The 17,095-nt window shown below is 44.5% G+C and overlaps 1 protein-coding gene across 10 annotated transcripts in view; it reads left to right on the top strand.

The window, feature by feature from the left end:
* Magi2 (membrane associated guanylate kinase, WW and PDZ domain containing 2) overlaps positions 1–17,095 on the top strand; it is a 1,408,809-nt gene that overhangs the window by 1,361,883 nt on the left and 29,831 nt on the right. For 3 of the 10 annotated variants that reach the window (XM_060374146.1, XM_060374148.1, XM_060374147.1), the window contains one exon: positions 2,453–2,541. The exons of the other annotated variants lie outside the window; for them this stretch is intronic. In XM_060374146.1, the coding sequence (XP_060230129.1) occupies positions 2,453–2,541 (89 nt within the window). The remainder of the gene's footprint in view (positions 1–2,452; positions 2,542–17,095) is intronic. 10 annotated transcript variants of the gene reach the window in all.

Genomic DNA, 17,095 nt, shown 5'->3' with positions numbered 1-17,095 from the left:
GCTGGGAGCCAGGATCCAAACTCAGTTCTTCATACTTGCAAAGCCAGATGGTAGCTCTCTCGAGCCCTTTGACTTGGTCTTTGAATTCTTTTGTTTTCAATTCAAGGTCTCATATACCCCAGGCTGACCTAGAACTCACTACACAGGCAAGGATGACCTTGAACTTCTGATCTTTGTGCTGCCACCTCCCAAATGCCGAGTTTATAAGCGTGTACCACCTGCCAGTTTGTGCAGTTTGGGGGACCAAACCCAGGGCTTCATGCATGTTAGGCAACTCGACCACCTGAGCTGTACCCTTAACCTTACCTTTTTTTTTTTTTTTTTTTTGGCTCATTTAAGCACATAGACAATTTGCGAGAAGGTACAAATACTTCCCATTCACTTCCTGACCCAGGCACAGCCTTCCCCACTGTCAAGAGGTTCCATAGCAGCCGCTCATTTGTTACAAATCCTGAACTACACATTCCTGCCACCCAGAGCCCATTTTTGGGGTTGGAGTTCACCTCATTCCATGGGTGGAACAAATGCATGATGGCATCTACCGCAGTGTCTGCTCATTGCCACCATAACTCCTCCCAAACCGTAGCTCACTGAGAGCATTGCCTTGGCGTCCTGTCCTGATAAAGACTTTCTAAAGTTGCTTTTGAACTGAATCTCTTCAATCAGGATCAAAGATCAGAATCATATAATGCCTTACTCTGGGCTTAAGTCTGCTTGTAGGAAAATTTCTAAACCTTGAGAATCACATATTCTTCATCGCGCCGCTTGGACCAAGAAGAAATGAACAGGACACAGGCGAGCCCTCAACCCTGGGCAGCTGTTAACTGTTTTGCGGCTCGGGCCTTGCTTGGCCGCTTTCATCTTTCTAGAACGATCTCCAGCCCTTTGCGGGACGCACTGTAATCATGGTGACGCTGGGCTCATCGGGGCAGTAGGATTTAGAGCTGGGCACAGCCTGTTACGACATGTGCACTGATACTCCCAGCACAGCATGCAAGGCTCTGCTTTGCATCCCACTGCGGGGCCCGCCCCCGCCTCCACAGCAGTGCGCTTCTGCCACGTTCCTGGCCGCTTTGTTTCACCTTCGGGGCCCGCAGTTTTCTAGCCAGCACATATGTTTTCAAGCCGACTAAAGGCCGTGTATGAAACCCAGGGAGCACCTCCTCTGTGTGACGCTGACGCAGCTTCATCGTTTCCACATGAAATTACTTGCTTCTTGGCAGGGCTGAACGGTAAACTCAATTAGTAAATCCTGAAATTTAATTTCCACTCACGGCATTCATTGTCGAGCACGGACTCCCTGACCGCAGGGAGGGTCTTGTCTGTACTTCACCCGCTGGGTTAGGTAGGTTTCCCGCTGCGCTCTTCCTCCTTTCATGCAGACAATGGGCTACATAAAACACCCCCTGTCACACAACCCCAAACCAGTGTGCAGTCCTGGTTCATTCTATACAGGGAAGCCAGATCGCATGTAGGGAGCCGAGCTGAGCACAGGGAATGTCGTCAGAGGTCCCTGACAAAGATGAGGCCAGCCACAACATGTCTGAGCTCCATGCACTGAGTTCTTTGGATAATATTAGCCTGATAGCGAGCCATGCCGTCTCTCACACCAGGTCAGCAGGGGGCACACTGGCAGGCACTGTAGGGCCTCTCCTGGCCGCTTACACCTTGGAGATGATTGACCTGAATATTCCAGGATTTCTAGCGCCCGTGATCAGGTAGATAAAGAACTGCAGCCCATCAGCTGCACTTGGCAATACCAAGAGGTTGTGGGCTGATCCAGCTGATGTTGAAGGCTGGCTGGGAAGCACAGCCTTGCCAAGTGAGCAGCAGAGTGGGATAGCCAAGTTGCTGCTGCATCTTTTTTTTTTCCTGCTTTATTTATTTTTCTAGAAAAGCAATTATACTCAGCAAGTGAGCTGTGAACTTTGAATATGAATAAGCAGAACCGTATAGGTGAGAACTGAAAGGATTTATGAGAAAAATTAGAAGAACTAAAGATGTAAACATGGACACTCCACATCTGTATCTTAGAATTTTCTTCAATTTAGAAATGATTACTATGACTGATTCTCAAATGACAGCTGATATCACTAAGACATCCATTATTATGGGGGAAAAAAATCATAAGAACTCTGGCATTGCCGGTTCAAATTTTATCCATATGTGTGCCTCCTTAGAAGCACCTCAGGATGCCCTCGATAGTTTGAGAAAAGAAAAAAAAAATCTACTTTTGAAATAGACATATGTGTTGGTCTTTCACTAATTTCACTTTGCTGCATGCCTGACAGGGTTAGCTTTACTTAAAGTTTTTATTCTTACTGCCTAGATAATTTTTATTCAACTGCTCTAAACATACTAAGCAATCTTGACTCTAACAGTAATAATGTCTTTGTCACTGGTTCTGTTAATTCTAATGATTGGTCCTAGGCTGTTCCTCCCCTTCCTTTAGGAATGGTACCTTCCAGTCTCTCCATGTGCATGAAAAGTGACAAGCATGGGTCCCCATATTTCTACTTATTGGGCCACCCTAAAGACACGGTTTGTAAAATCTGCATGAATATTATCTTTCTCTAATGATCCTTATTTCGCATATGTTTTTAACTGGTGTACAATGCATTCTTTCATAGTAGCTTGTCTAATTGCCACTAGAATTCTGGAGAACATTTGTAACTGAGGCCTTGTAAGTAAGCAGGCTACAGTTAAGGGTTCATGAGAAGCTGAGATGTGTTACATATGAGACCAGTCCAGGATGCCCCTCACAGGAAGGGATCAACAGGGTCGGCGCCAGCTGAGTTCCGCCCCACAGACACATGGACCTCTTAGATATCTATTTTGTTCTTCCTAAGCCAAATGCACAAACGCAGCCCTTTCTGTATGAGGTAGAAAGAGGCACTGTTAGTAGACCCTCTGACCCTAAGAACTCTGGATGCCACCTGGCATCATGGCTATTTCCCAGCCTGCTTTGTGGCAGTCAGGACTATCTAGATCCTTCCTCCATACTCTGTGATGACCATGTTTGATGGGAAATATGAAAAAAAAAAAAAAACCTACTTTTCCCAACAGTATTCCACTGTTTGTAAATGAGACTTCTCCAGTGGTGACTTTGTACCAGTTTAACATTTGGTGAAAAGGGCTTAAGGAAAGAAAAATTATGTTCCACAGAAATAAACAAGATGTAGATGGCTGCCTTGTAGCTACAGGTCAAGCAGCAAATGCTTGCCTGGACCAGTCCATGTTCCCGCTGGCAAGTCCTAGAGGCCTGTGGCTGTGGCCTCACTTGAATTGGACAGGGACTTTAACATATCAGTTTGACTTGTTAGCAGCAACTAAACTCACACTCACGCCCCACAGTTGCTCATGTAGGCATGACCCACGCTGACCTGTGTCTCCAGTTTGATTTTGCCCATTTACACTGCTGCTGACATGGCTAAGTGTCCCACCAGCAAATTCTTTTAAGCTGGTTCTGTGACATTTTTTTATGAAGCATGCTTCCCCAGTCCTTAATGATCTTGCTAATTATCATCCAGGAATGATTTATATTTAACATGGAAGATGATATCATCCGTTAATGTGTATTATTTAATTGGCCAACTAGCAATTTACACTGCTACAAATATCTACACACATATACCCTGTCACAATCATTCCTTGAAGATGTCTACCAAAAAAAAAATAAGTTTTAAATGTATCACCATTGTGAAGTGTCTGTCTCTCATGGATCACTTATTATTGGTCAGGGGGAATCAAAGCTAGGACATAAATCAGGAAGTCGTCATGTAAAGGGTCATGAAATTAGTGATAATTTCATGACACTTAATCCAGTGACCAGAGGATGCATTTCTGTTATGACAAAAGGAAGCCTATTCTCCCTATATGATCTAATCAGTATAATCAGTGAGAATGAGGAGGGCTGTGCCAATCCACTTGAGTCATATAGAGAATGAGAGAGAGGGCTGGGGCTATAGAGCATCTAGATGTCTGCCCTGGATTCAAGCCCTGTTTGAGGAGAGGGGCTCCATAGCTCTGTTAAGTACCTCTCATGCTCCAGGCATCTTGCTCATTACTGGAGATACAGAGATGACTAAGAGATCATGCAGTCACCAGTAGCAGCCTGGGATGGGAGAAGGAGGGGAGAGGGGAATGAAGCTACTGTGTTCTTGGCAGAGACTGGTGAGAACTCCAGGTGGGCCAGCCTGTGACATATGCTTAGACGGTTCCAGAATGTCCTGCCTGAGATGGGATAGCTTCCTTGGACCTTCGGTGACAAATGCAGTTCCACCTGGGAGGACAAGATGTCAGGCTGTATAAAAGCAGAGGAAACAGCTAATCCAGAGTCAGGAACACATATTAACAGATCACATAGGCTAAATGGTAAAGGGGATGAAGACGATGAAGGAGGGGCTCTAATTAAAAGGCCTTCCAGGCTGGGAGATAGCGCAGATGGAAACGTGTGCCTACTCTGAACAAGGCCTGGGTTCAGTTACTAATACCAAACAAAATAATGTATACAGAGGAATTCAAAGCTTATATGGAGTGATACTGAACCAGGCCAGTTCAGGCCACCACCCAGTATGCATCTTATACAGACAAATACTGTTGGGGTTGGTCTGGGGCTACGCATTCAGTTGTTAATTACTGGCCCCCAAGATCTGGTGACAGCCCAGACAAGTATATTCTCACATACACCAAGGATGTTATATAAACTTTGCTCGACAGTATTCTCTGGCTAAATAAAGTTGCTGGCAGCCTATAGCTAAGCAAAAAAAAAAAAAAAAAGAGTAGGTGGAGCATAGGTTCCTGGGCTTGTCGTCTGAGAGGGGAAGAGAGAGGAAAGAAGAAGCCAAAGAGGAAGAAAGTTGCCATGAGACAGTATGAACCATGAGCACGTAGACATGAGGGCGGGCCTGACAGAGCAGAAGCATCACGAGTAAGGACAATTACGACAAGCAATATTGCGGAACAAGGCTGGGCAACAGCAAAACAGCTTAGAGAGTCGATATCTGCCCAGCTATAGTGCTTTAAGCCTTATTATCATCTAACAGGTCTCTCTGTCTTCTATTTGGGAACTAAGCAGTCTGAAGTGGGGTGGAAATCTCAAATAGATATAAAGAAGCAAAGGGGGATGTAGCAAACCCTCCGAAAGCTAATCACTGTTACAAAGTATTTCAAAACAAAGTCAGTTGAAAGCTAACCAAGCAGGGAAGAAGGCAGACAAGTCTCAAATGTGCCTCCCCCAAAGGATAGTGATTCAGGGCATATATGGGATAAGAAAGCAAGGTGGCTAAACGCAGAGAGAAAGGTGGTTGGAGGTGATGTGGTCTTAGACACACATAATCTCGACAATTCTTCATGGGAAGCACACGTAGACAATGGTGGCATTATCGCAGTCTAAGGGTTTTCGGACTTCTAATGCCAAGTAGTCACCCACACTAGACCCAAGTGAAGAGTAGGTGGATCTGACCAAACTGGCCCTAAATGCTGAAAACTAATAAAGGGGATCATTATTATCAAAATCCAAGACAGGCCTGTAACCTCCACTCTTTAGCATGTTAAGATGGGACAACCACAAAAGGCTTCCCTAGGCCATGTACAGAGTAAGTTAAAGTCCGTCCTGGGAAACAAAGGGAAACCCTGACTCAAAAAGTAAAAAAAAAAAAAAAAAAAGAGGAAGAGGATATAGCAGTGGTTTGCCTAGTGTTTTTGAGGCTGTTTTAAACATCCACGGAGGAAAAGGGGAAAAGAGAAAAGAAAAATGGCAAGTGATGGAAAGGCAGACTGGTGGGGGATTCAGCTAGTGGACCTACCGTAAGCTCCAAAATGCCAAGTCTTTCAAGTCAGCTAAGGGCAAGGAACTGAGGCGAGTGAAGGGGCAGTGTTCAGTTCCCCTTGGTTTCAGCAGTCTTGGAGATAGGAAAGCAATATTGAAGACAGAGGGTTCTTAGGGCTTGCTAAGAGAATTGCCTACTATATCACAGATGAAAAGCTGGTTGTTCTCAGAGCGCAGAAAATAAGACTCAGACCCAGATGAGACATCTACATTATATCCCTCCGAGGGGAAGACCAGACATAGCAGGATCGCTGGACTCATGAACTCACTGTAGCGATGGTTCCCTGCACGCTGTCAACCAGTCAACATTCTAGCACCGACTGGAAGGAAGTTCATGAGCTCTCACCCCTACCCGAAGATGCTGTTGTCTGCTGGGGAGCAGGGAGACAGTTTTCTTTAAGGGTGTGGCTCCTGGGAGGTTTATCACACTTCATATGAATTGTACTCTCTGTTTTGGGTTTTTGTTGTTGTTGTTGTTGTTGTTGTTGTTGTTTGTTTTATGAGACAGGATTTCTCTGCCTTGGCTGTCCTAGAACTCACTTTGTAGACCAGGCTGGTCTTGAACTCGCAGAGATCTGCCGGCCTCTGCCTCCTGAGCGCTGGGATGAAAGGTGTGTGCCACCAGCACCACCACTGGCACCACACTTCAGTAGATCTCTCCACACTTATGTGGACAGCACAAATTGGGGTTGATAGGCTATTAACTTTTTAAAGGACGGAGGAGATGAAGCTGGTGGTGTAGGGAGGTAGGAGCAGATATGGGAGAAGTTAAGGGGAAGAACTGGGATGAGTGTGACCAAACTACATTATATTAAATTATTAAATTCTGGAAGAATTAATAAAAAATTTAAGTAGAACTCTCTACTGAAGAAGTGTCACTATTAAATTTATTTTCTTAAAAGCCCAGCAGTACAGTGCTAGTAATAAATTGATTTTTTTATTATTATTAATTAAGTGGCTGTTCCACCGTGGCATAGGCTGAAGAGAGGACTCGAAGATGGGCATTGGGCAGAGTCAGGATTAGAATCGCACATTGCTGCTTGGGTTAGGTCAAAATAAATGCTTGCTGCAGCGGCCACTGTGGGAAACCTCACCGATGGTCATTCCCATAGGATGCCTCACGTCCTGAGCCAGTGGGGACCTGCTGGTGTGATATGCACCTTGGGTAAGCAGGCTCCTGCCGCTCCTGGTTCTCTGCCTCATCTGTGAGAGGGCGGAGGTGAGGAAGACATCCCATTCCTCTCATAGGGAAACGCTCTCTCTGAGGAACATATAGGAAGAACACTTAACCACACCCCCGCTGAAACTGCGCACTGACTGTGTTACTTCTCTGGTTAATGTTCTGAAAAGGAGTGTGTTCTCCCTAATCTCCCTTTCCTGGTGGCAAACTGCATTTTAAAAACCTAAATTCCATCTAAACTGTTCTAAAGGGGAAAGAGTCTCCTCAAAGACCATGGTAGCTGATCCCATTCTTCAGCCTCCGGGCCTCTCTGTAAGAGTTCACTGCAGGTCAATGGGTTAGAACCTCTGATTGCTCCCCCAGGGTCTCCAGATGTCTTCCCATTTCTCTCTCTTCCTCCTCTTCCCCACACACATACACACACTGAGGCTGATCCCCCCACCCCCGTCTCTCTCTATCTTTCTTACACACACACACACACACACACACACACACACAAACACTCATTGAGGCTGGTTTTCTTGTCTCTTTCTTCATACCCAAGCCTTCCTCTTTCCTGGTGCCTGCTGGATAGTCCCTTACGTTAAAAATTGTATTCACGACTCACCTCCTAAAATACCAGACTTGACTCATCTGTTAGTTGTGGCATCGTCATTCTCCCAGCTCCCCAGTTCTACCTCACCTGACTTCCCTGCTCAAATGTGTGTGTGTGTGTGTGTGTGTGTGTGTGTGTGTGTGTGTTCGTGGCACACATGTGCACACATGCATGCATTTGCAAACATGTGTTCAGCAGGTGCCCAGGCTTGAGCACCACTTGCCTCACTTTCACATCAACCCTCTCCCCCATCCCGTCATTCTGCTTTATGGCAGGCCTGCTCTCTGAGATTAAAAGACTTCTATCTCTTGATTGTCAATGTCAGTCTTCCTGACCCTTAAGACTGCATTGAGCAATTTTCCTAAAGGGCTGTTCATTGGAAAGCTTTTAACACACAATCACACACATACACACACACACAAACACACATGCATGCGCACACACATACACAAGCAAACATACATACAAACACACACACAGGCACGCATAAACACACACCTCCCGTTAGAGTTATGCCCAAATCCATCCACAGCTTGGCCTCATTATTCTCTTTAGTTTTCCCTCTTACCCTCTACAACATCCTTTCATGTAGCTGTGTCTCAGCTGCACTAAAATCACTTAACCACTGTCCTCCATGTCCCTACTCCATGGTTAGCATGTGCTGATCTTTCAGTTTAGAAAACCCTTTCCCAGCCAGCATGCTGGCACACACCTGTAATCCCAGCACTCTTGGACGGCAGATCTCTGTGAGTTCAAGGCCAGCCTGGTCTATAAAGTGAGTCCAGGACAGCCAAGGCTACACAGAGAAACCCTGTCTCGAAAAACAAACAAAACAAAACAAAACAAAAATTTCTCTGCACCATTGTCATTCACTTTAAGTGACCAAGAGTCCTTGGGAACTTTATGTTGCTGCTATTGCTTCTAGCCTGGTTCTTAGTACAGAGCTTGAAGGTTGAGGGTCCGTAAAAAGTGGACTAAAAATACTTACCAATGGGAATCTTGGAGAGTTTAAGACAAGAGGGAAGTAATGAGCAGAAAAGTCAGACAGGGTTCCTTGGAGGGAAGTCTTTAGGTACCGTGGGAAGCCATTGACTCTGGATGAGCAAAAGAAAGGTCCAGAGATCTATAATACAAGTGAACATAGAATGCTGCATGAAGACAGTGTGGAGCTAAGAGGTAAATGCAATACGTTCTGTTGTTTCTGTATCCAAAAGCCTGAGTCAACTCAGAGTTCTAAGTAGGTGGCCCTGGTTATGCTTTGGTTGTTAAAAGACACAAAGAAGAAACACAGATCAACAAGCATAAGAAAAGATGGTCCACATCAGTGATCATCAGAGTGATGACCAAAACCACAGAGATAACAATGGTCACCACTGATGACCACAATCGGACACACAACGCAAAGTAACATGTAACTCTTATGGCGGCTGTAAGTTGGTATGCCAAGGAAACTCCTCAGAAGGTAGCATCACCGTCTTCTCTCTAACAGTTGTACTTGTGGGGTTTCTCAAAAAGACTTCAATTATCCAAAGGGATAATCGCAAGCCCAGTTTTGTTGCAGTACTATTAAAGGTAGTCAAGCATGGAAGCACCCCAGATGTCCACGTTAGAAGAATGCATTAAGGGAAGGTGGTGCCTGGTGCCCCGGAAGTTCCTTCGGTCTTGCTATTGTTTGGATGTGAAATGTGTCCCCACAGGTTCATGTGCTTGCATACGTGGTTCCAAGGTGATGTGATGTTTGGGAAGACTATGGAACCTTAGCAGATAGAACCTTGCTGGAAGAAGGGAGTCGCTGGAGACATCTTACATGTCTATAGGCCAAACCCACTTCCTGTTTGCCCTCTGCGGCTCTGAGCAGTTGTGCTCTTGCTCCTCCCACCCCTGCCTCCCCCACTGTGAACTGTAAGCTGGACTCAGCCTTTTCTCCCTTAAGCCGCAAGAGTAACTAACGCAGACTTCAGTGAGGGAATCTAGGCACATGCGACAGCTTGGTTGAAGCTGTCTTGTTAAACGGGATGAGCTCTTTGCAAAAAAAGATGACTCCTCCACGATTCTGCTCACATCTAAAGTATCCAAACTCTGAGAAGGTAGAACATGGGGCCTAGACAGAGTGGGGTAAATTGGTGTCAGTTTTGCAAGATGACTAGGGATCTGCCGCGTTTAACCTGACTGCAAATAATGCTGACAAGTGAGCTAGATGGAAACTTCTGGGTTCTCACCACACTGTTTGTAAGCAGCAGCGAGAACAAGTGCAGAAACGAGCACAGGGGAGTTCCACCTTCCAGCTTTATTTTGTAAATTGTGCTGGTACTGGGCAGCCCTGGGGCAATGAGGTACTCAAATCAGTAGGAGCCTGTGAGATCATTAGAGATAGCATCAAGTCCCACTTAGTTCGCAGTCTCTGTTTCCGCTTCTATGGCTGTTTTGCTTCTTGCCTCTGACCGATTTCGGAATGAGGACTCCAAGGACCAGTAATGAGTGGGACGGCCTGTGCTGAATAAATCTCTTAGGTTCCAGTGGCTTGATCATCTAGGCCCTTCTGACCCCACCTGCTCTCACGGAGCCTCTTCCAGGCAGTAGGTGTACTCAGAGGAGCCAGAAGCCTTCACAGTACGCAGATGTTGAGAGAACAGGAGCCACGTTCGCCCTCATTGGTGGTTCTGTGCGTCAGCAAGTCAGTATAAGCACAGTGTTGTAAAAACGTGAGGTGGAAATCATAACATCATAACGTTCTTCAAGCCTTCTTCAGCTACAGGATCAGTTAGCAAGCACAGCTGTGCCCAGAGCCCCATCCAGCCTCCCGGTTGTGCAGCCACTATGTTGTATATATGAATGGATGTACAGGAAGGAAATATCCCAGTCAGGGCCTGCCCGCCAGAGAGGTATGATCTATCAAAAACAAACAAACAAGCAAAAAGCAATATGCTCTCGTGTAGATAAAGGACCTTAAAATTAATGATGTCACAAGAAGGAACACAAACATGGAGGCCCAGATGAGAACATCAACTGAGTTAGATGCCTTAACATGGGGGAGCTTTTGAAGCACGAATTCCTACCTGGCCCGTCTTTAGTACACTAGTATAAAAACTAAATTGTTTCTCCTGCAGCATGCTTTGCCCAAATCTATGTTAAATTTGTTCCATTTTAATAGTATGTACAAAGAAGGCATGTTGTAAGAACTATCGCATCTAAATGAGATATGATAGGGTTTTTTTTTTTTTCCTCACTTAGGAAGAAAAGGCACACAGTTAACTCAGTTGTTATAACGAGGTGGTATAGATCCAGCTGATACTCAGGTAGATCTCGCAGGAGTGTATCTGAAAAAACAATCAAAAGAAAACAACTAAGCAGGAAGTTCAGTGCGGGCTGCAGAACAGAACACATCAGATCCCTGTGGCTGTTTCTGTACAAACTGGTGACATGACAAACTCATGGTATGGTTAAGGAGAAGGTTATTATGGTAGGTGAGAGAGAGAGAGAGAGAGAGAGAGAGAGAGAGAGAGAGAGAGAGAGAGGGGGCATCTGGAAGAGTCCAGAACAGAAAGAGAAAGGAGTAAACTGAACATGGCCAGCACCCTGGCCCAGGAGAGAAGCAGGAGCAAGTTAGGGTTAAAAAAAAAAAAAAAGAGGGGGAGACAGAAAGAGAAGGAGAGAGATTATAGTATATAGAATGTGGGTTATAAGGAAACCGAGTAGCTGGGGAGAGAGAGACCCTTGAGCTGGAGTGGGTTGAGGGTAAGGTGAGCAGGGCTGGGACTCTAGTGTGGACTTTGAAATGCAGAGCAGTAGCTGTGATGCTGAGGGAACCCGCAGAGCAGCATGGGCTTCTGCATGCTGACAGGCACCTCAGGCAGCCATGCGTCCCCTCTGCCAGAGGTAAGGAGAGGAAAACCGGTTTCAGAAGTTTCTGAAGAATGTTGGATTTTACATTACTTCAAGAAATTCTCCTGTAAGTCTGGGTTGATCCCATTTCTGGATATTTTGGACAGCCTTTTGGAGTTTGGGGAGTTGAGTTTCCGTTTTCACCTCCGATTCTAAGCAATGCCAACATTTTCAGCTGACCTATTTCCTTGCTTAGCGTTTTGTAACTGTCATCTTTATTTGAGCTTTTCTCGGTGTACACTACTCAGAAAATCAGTACATTTGTGTGGCAGCAGGAAAAGACACAAAGCAGACAGGGCGTCCCGAGAACGGAGTGAAGACGACCAGAGAGTCCAGAGGAGAAAGTCCAGGGAAACATGTCCGTTCTCTGTGATTCTGCTCAGTACATTAGGTCTGGAAGAAATAAAAAGTACTCCTTTTTAACAGTACTCCTTTACTTTACTTTATTTTAACAACATACTACATATTGGTTATAGACTATGTCAACACTAAAAATAATAATCAAAAGAAGGAAACACATGGCTTCTTCTCTGAGAATGTTTATATTACGGTACTATTCCATGATGTTAAATATACTTCTACAGGTAATTCTAATGACTACTTAGTATCTTTTTTTTTTTTTTCATCAATTACACTTTATTCATTCTGCCTCCCCCCATAAGCCCCTCCCAGTATCTTCTTTTATACATTTATCATTTAGCAAGTCTTTTGGACTTAATTTTTGCTTGTTTATAAATAATTTTTAAAATTAATAATAATAATAAATAATATAAATAATTTTTAGAAAATACATTGTGGTCATATCTTCCTATATAACCTTGAAATCGTCTATTTAAGATAATTAAAAAAATGAAACCTCCAGATCAAAAAATAGGTGTTTTCTTGGAGAAAATGGGAGGAGTCAGGAAGTCACTTTCTGGTTGTTGTGTAGATGATGGTGAGCATTTTTCATTAAAGTGTTGTTCCCTTTAACCATTAACATGTGTGAACTCTGGCAGACACCATGTTCTCTAATGAACAGAGCTGAGAGCTGAGCATGAGCACGCATCTGTATGGTTGGCTTCTCCCAACTCACAGAGCCCCTCACTTTTTAACCCAGAGAAATGGATGTGCCTCAGTGTCTGAGCCTCACCAACACCGCAGGACTTCCATCAAATCTGGGAATGAGAATGGGGACCAATCACAGCATCATATTTATCTATATGCACAATTCAGTTTCTTTCTACGACTCCGTCCACTTTCTTCAGTTTGTTTTTAAGCTGCACTAACACCATTTCTCAAAGAAACATAGGAATGTATAAACTTATAACACAGTTCTTTTACACTTTTAAAACTCACAGGCTTTCCAATAACTCAGAACCTGAGTTCATCTGTGTATTTTATTTATTGGGGGAAACACAATTAGTCATGAGGAAAGCCAAGCCACTTCTGACATTACTATGGCTCTCCTCTGAAGTCTTATGGACCATAGGAGTATTTCAAACACTCCTCTGAAAATAAAGGCTGGAAGGTTTCATTTGGCAATGGCAGAATAGGACTATAGGCAGTGACTCATCCACAGAATCAGAGCAGACTGATGTTCAGGAGGGATTCCCCCATCATCAGGAGACTGAGTGAAGCCACGCCACTGAGCTCTCAACCCTTCTATCACCAACCAGACTAGGCAGGCCTCCAGGAACCCTTTGATCAGTGAGAGAAGCCTCAAGTCTGTGGGAGGAGGATGTCTGTGTACAGCTGAGAAATGGAAAGTGCAAAGGGAATTTCTGACTACCTCACCTGAAAATCTGGAGGAGAACAAACATTCCGGGTCTCTGTCTCTGTCTAATCAGGCCATGATACTGCTCACTAAGTGGGAGCTGCCTCTGGGAAATCCTTGGGTGTTTGGTTGGAGTTTGAAACAGACACATGTTAGGATATATTCTAAAATGCCACATAAAACAGATCTGATATAAAAGAGATTTCCTGGACAGAGAGGGAGAGAGAGAGAGAAAGAAAAAGGGACATGGTGGAGGTCCCCAGGAGAGAAACAGAGGCAGAGAGAGTGCAAGAAAAGAGAGAGCAAGTGGGTGGGAGTGGCAGACAGATTGTATCTGAAGCACCTGGCCCAGGTGATGACATAGGATGTTGAAGGCCTCTAAGGGCAGGCCAGCTGAATTGCCTGCACAACATAATATTCCTCTCTTTTTGTTTAATTAAAAAAAAAAAAAAACAACTGAGGAGCTAGGGAGGGGTGGCAAGGTAGGAATGAGGACATTGGACTGCTTCACATGCTAGGCAAGTTCAAGTATATAAATGTAGGTTTATTGGAAGCAGCTCTTGGCTGCCATGCAAAGGGCGGGGAGAGAGAGAGAGCGAAAGAAGAAAAAAGAAAAGAAAAGCAAGAGCACCAAAATGTCCGGAATACATGGTGAGGAGGAGGAGAAGCCCCCACCCTGAAAATTGCAGGGTAGAGGATGGGGTTTGCCAGCCATGCCCAGCAGTAGATAGGGACTGAAGAATGCCCAGAGAACCTGGAGCTGTTTGTCCTGGGCCTGAAGCACACCATTCCAGCCTTTTGTTGATAATGAGTGGATAATGGGTGAAGAAATCAATCATCTTTAGCTACTTCATGCTGACACTGGGGTGGCGACAGGGTGGTCAAAAGGCTGAGATGTTGGCCCAGTCCAAAAAGAGTAGGCTGTTGTATTTGCTGTCCAGGATCTGAGAACATCTTCAGCTGGGAGGGAAAGTGCGTCTGTGAGGTTAGACTGGAAAACCTGTGGATAGCTGCTTTGGCTGTCATGGATGCAGGAAGCACCTGGACTTGACAGGCTACTGGAACATATATATGGGCAGAAGACACAGTTAAGTAAGTTAAGGAGACAATTCCTTTTAGGTGTACGTTGGAAGCTTTTTGGGAGAGCAGGCAATGAGGGAAGGTTTTGGAGCAAAAGAGTGTTGAACATGGGAACCTCCATTTACCCAATCGCTAACAGTAATTAAAAAGGCCTGGATTTGGATATGTCATCTAAGGAATATTGAGGCCAAGTTTGGTTGCAGAAGTGCATAAACTTAGAGGCCCTTAAAGTGGACTCTAGGTGCAGGAATCTGAACTTCTCCAGAAGACATCCCAGAGGAGAATCTGGAGGGATGGGCGAATGGACTATTCCCATCAGGAGAGTGGAGTCAGCAATCTGTCCAGGCATCCCAAAAATGGATTTTGACTCAAAAATTGGTTCAGTCTGTTCCAGCAACTCATCAGTGCTGGTCAGAGACCAAGGGCACAGTTACCAGGCTGTTTCAACAGCAGATGAAACCAGGCTGGAGAGGATCTCACCCAAGGGGAAGGTCCTCACTGCAGGTCAGCTAGAAGGAACAACCATAGTCGTGAAGACGGTGGTTGGAGATACCTCCGCTCCCCAGTGAACCAGAGAATTGCCAGCATTTTAACCCAGAATTGCCGGTGTTTACCCCAACCAGAAGGGATGACTCACCAATCAGCCAGTGTTGAGTTCAGGAACGTAGCCATCAGGTAGTTGCGGGAGGAGAGTCCCAAAACCAGGAAAGGGAGGGCAGAATCCCTCCCTCAGTTAGGCAATAGGTGGGAAACTTAAGAGTACTTATCTGGATTCCATTTGACCGGAGAGGTGGACTTAGGTGGATTTCCCGTAGCTTACAAGAATCCCTTTTAAGTTTTTACAAAGGAGAGAAACTTTAGACATGTTAGCATCACCACGTAAACTTCAGTGAAATAAAGAAAACAAGCAGTAGACATGCACCTTTGTGTTGACAGCATAAACACTCTTTAAGGTGAGCCCTGGAAAGGCAGAAGCTGTCCATGAAGTGGAAGGGGCAAAAAGCTCACTTGAGATCTTGACTTTCAGTATGATTACACAGCATGGAAGAGACGCTTCTTCTCTCTCTCCAGAAGACTGGATGTAAGTCTAGCCCAATGAGAAACAACTTTTAAGTCTATACATAAAAGACAAACCAAAGGAGATTTACAATTTAGAGCTCAGAACCATGACAGTGAGTCATATGGTGGAATTTTTTTTATCAGAGTTAGATTAATAAATCAGAGCTCCAGTGATAAAGGTCAGAGCTCCAGACAGTTAATACAATAGTAGTATAGAAAGAAGAAGAAATATGAAGCATTTTTATCTATTTAGGATACCTTAAATCATCTTAGACCTTCCAACTTTTATAACTTGCATTTACCAACCTTAAAACACCTTCTTAGACCCTGAAACACTTTCTTAGAAGCTTTCCTTTATAACTTTCATTTACCAAACATTAAACGTCTTCTTAGACTCTCAAACATTTTCTTAGATCCTCATAACTTAACCTCTGTATCCTTAGACCTTGTATCCAATTATTTACCATGAGACACAGGTGAGACTGCTGTGAGCTTTCATTGTCCTTTAGCAAAAGGAATGGTGAAAGTTTACACCTGAGACCTGTTTTTTGAGTCTGGTAACAAAGTAGATTATCTCTAACCTGGCAGTAGCAGCTCTAGGAGCGAGGCTTAAGGCCTGGTCTCCTGCTTATGAAGAGGACTCAGAAGACATCTGAAGTTCTCCGATGACAGAAGTTAGTAATATGACCTTGGGACCCAAGTGTGAGGTTAAAACAGACTTGTTACTCTGGGCTTAGCGAGGGTGGTGGAGGTTGCTGAATCCAGGAGCCATCCGTCCTCTGCCAGGCCAAGGAGCTGTAAGGCAGGAAGTGTCTGTGGTGCTTGCACTGAGTAGGCCTCCATGTCTGTGCACGGAGGGCAAGCCTGCATGGGAGCATTTAGACTTCCGGAGGCCAGTCTGCCAGCAGGCAGGGCATGGCTTGTTGAAGCAGCTGCAGGATCAGTGTCCCTTCTGGCTGCATTTGAAACAGGTCCCTGGTGAAGTTGACTTAGGCTAGACCCCTGTGGGACGGGGCACTCCAGTCCTCTTGTTCCCCTTCTGTAGGGAATGCCAACAACCTCAGGGCAGCAGCCAAGCTCTGGAGCATAGTTTTGTGCTATAATTGAGCCTGTCAGGGAAACTTGGCCACCTCCTCTTGGGCTTTAAAAATAATTTTTACTAACGCCTGTGTGGGGGTTCAGGGACCATCCTTAGCCATTTAGTTAGGATGGCAGTGAGACCATGTCTGCATCTGTAGGACTATAAATATATTTCTGGACATCTTAAAGGACTTGATCATCTACAAGATGACTGAATACTAACTTGCATTTTTTAAACCACCAAATACTAGGACTTTAGGATTTATCCCTGTTAAGTTGGAGCCTTAAAAAAACACGCATAGTCCATAAAAAGCATAACAGCTTCCTGTATGATTTAGTTTATACAAAGTACATAGCTTGTAAAAGTCTAAAGCTATATTATAGATTAATAGCATTACCGTACTCAGAAAACGAGGCTAAGCATATATCTAAGGCAGTGATTTTTAACCTTTTTGAGAGTGAAGATAGAACATAATGACCAAGCTTTACTACTGTAAACAATTGAATGTGTCTAAAATTAATTCATATAAAACACATTTAAAATTACATTTGAATTTATTATACCAAATCTATTGTGGTGAATCCGGATCACAGGTAGATAGATGGTGGCAGAAGAAACAGCATTCATTCATT

The sequence above is a fragment of the Meriones unguiculatus genome, chromosome 21 (assembly GCF_030254825.1).
Source record: "Meriones unguiculatus strain TT.TT164.6M chromosome 21, Bangor_MerUng_6.1, whole genome shotgun sequence".
Taxonomy (NCBI): Eukaryota; Metazoa; Chordata; class Mammalia; order Rodentia; family Muridae; genus Meriones; species Meriones unguiculatus.
The sequence above is the reverse complement of the archived record's forward strand: the minus strand, read 5'-3'. Positions and strand labels throughout refer to the sequence as shown.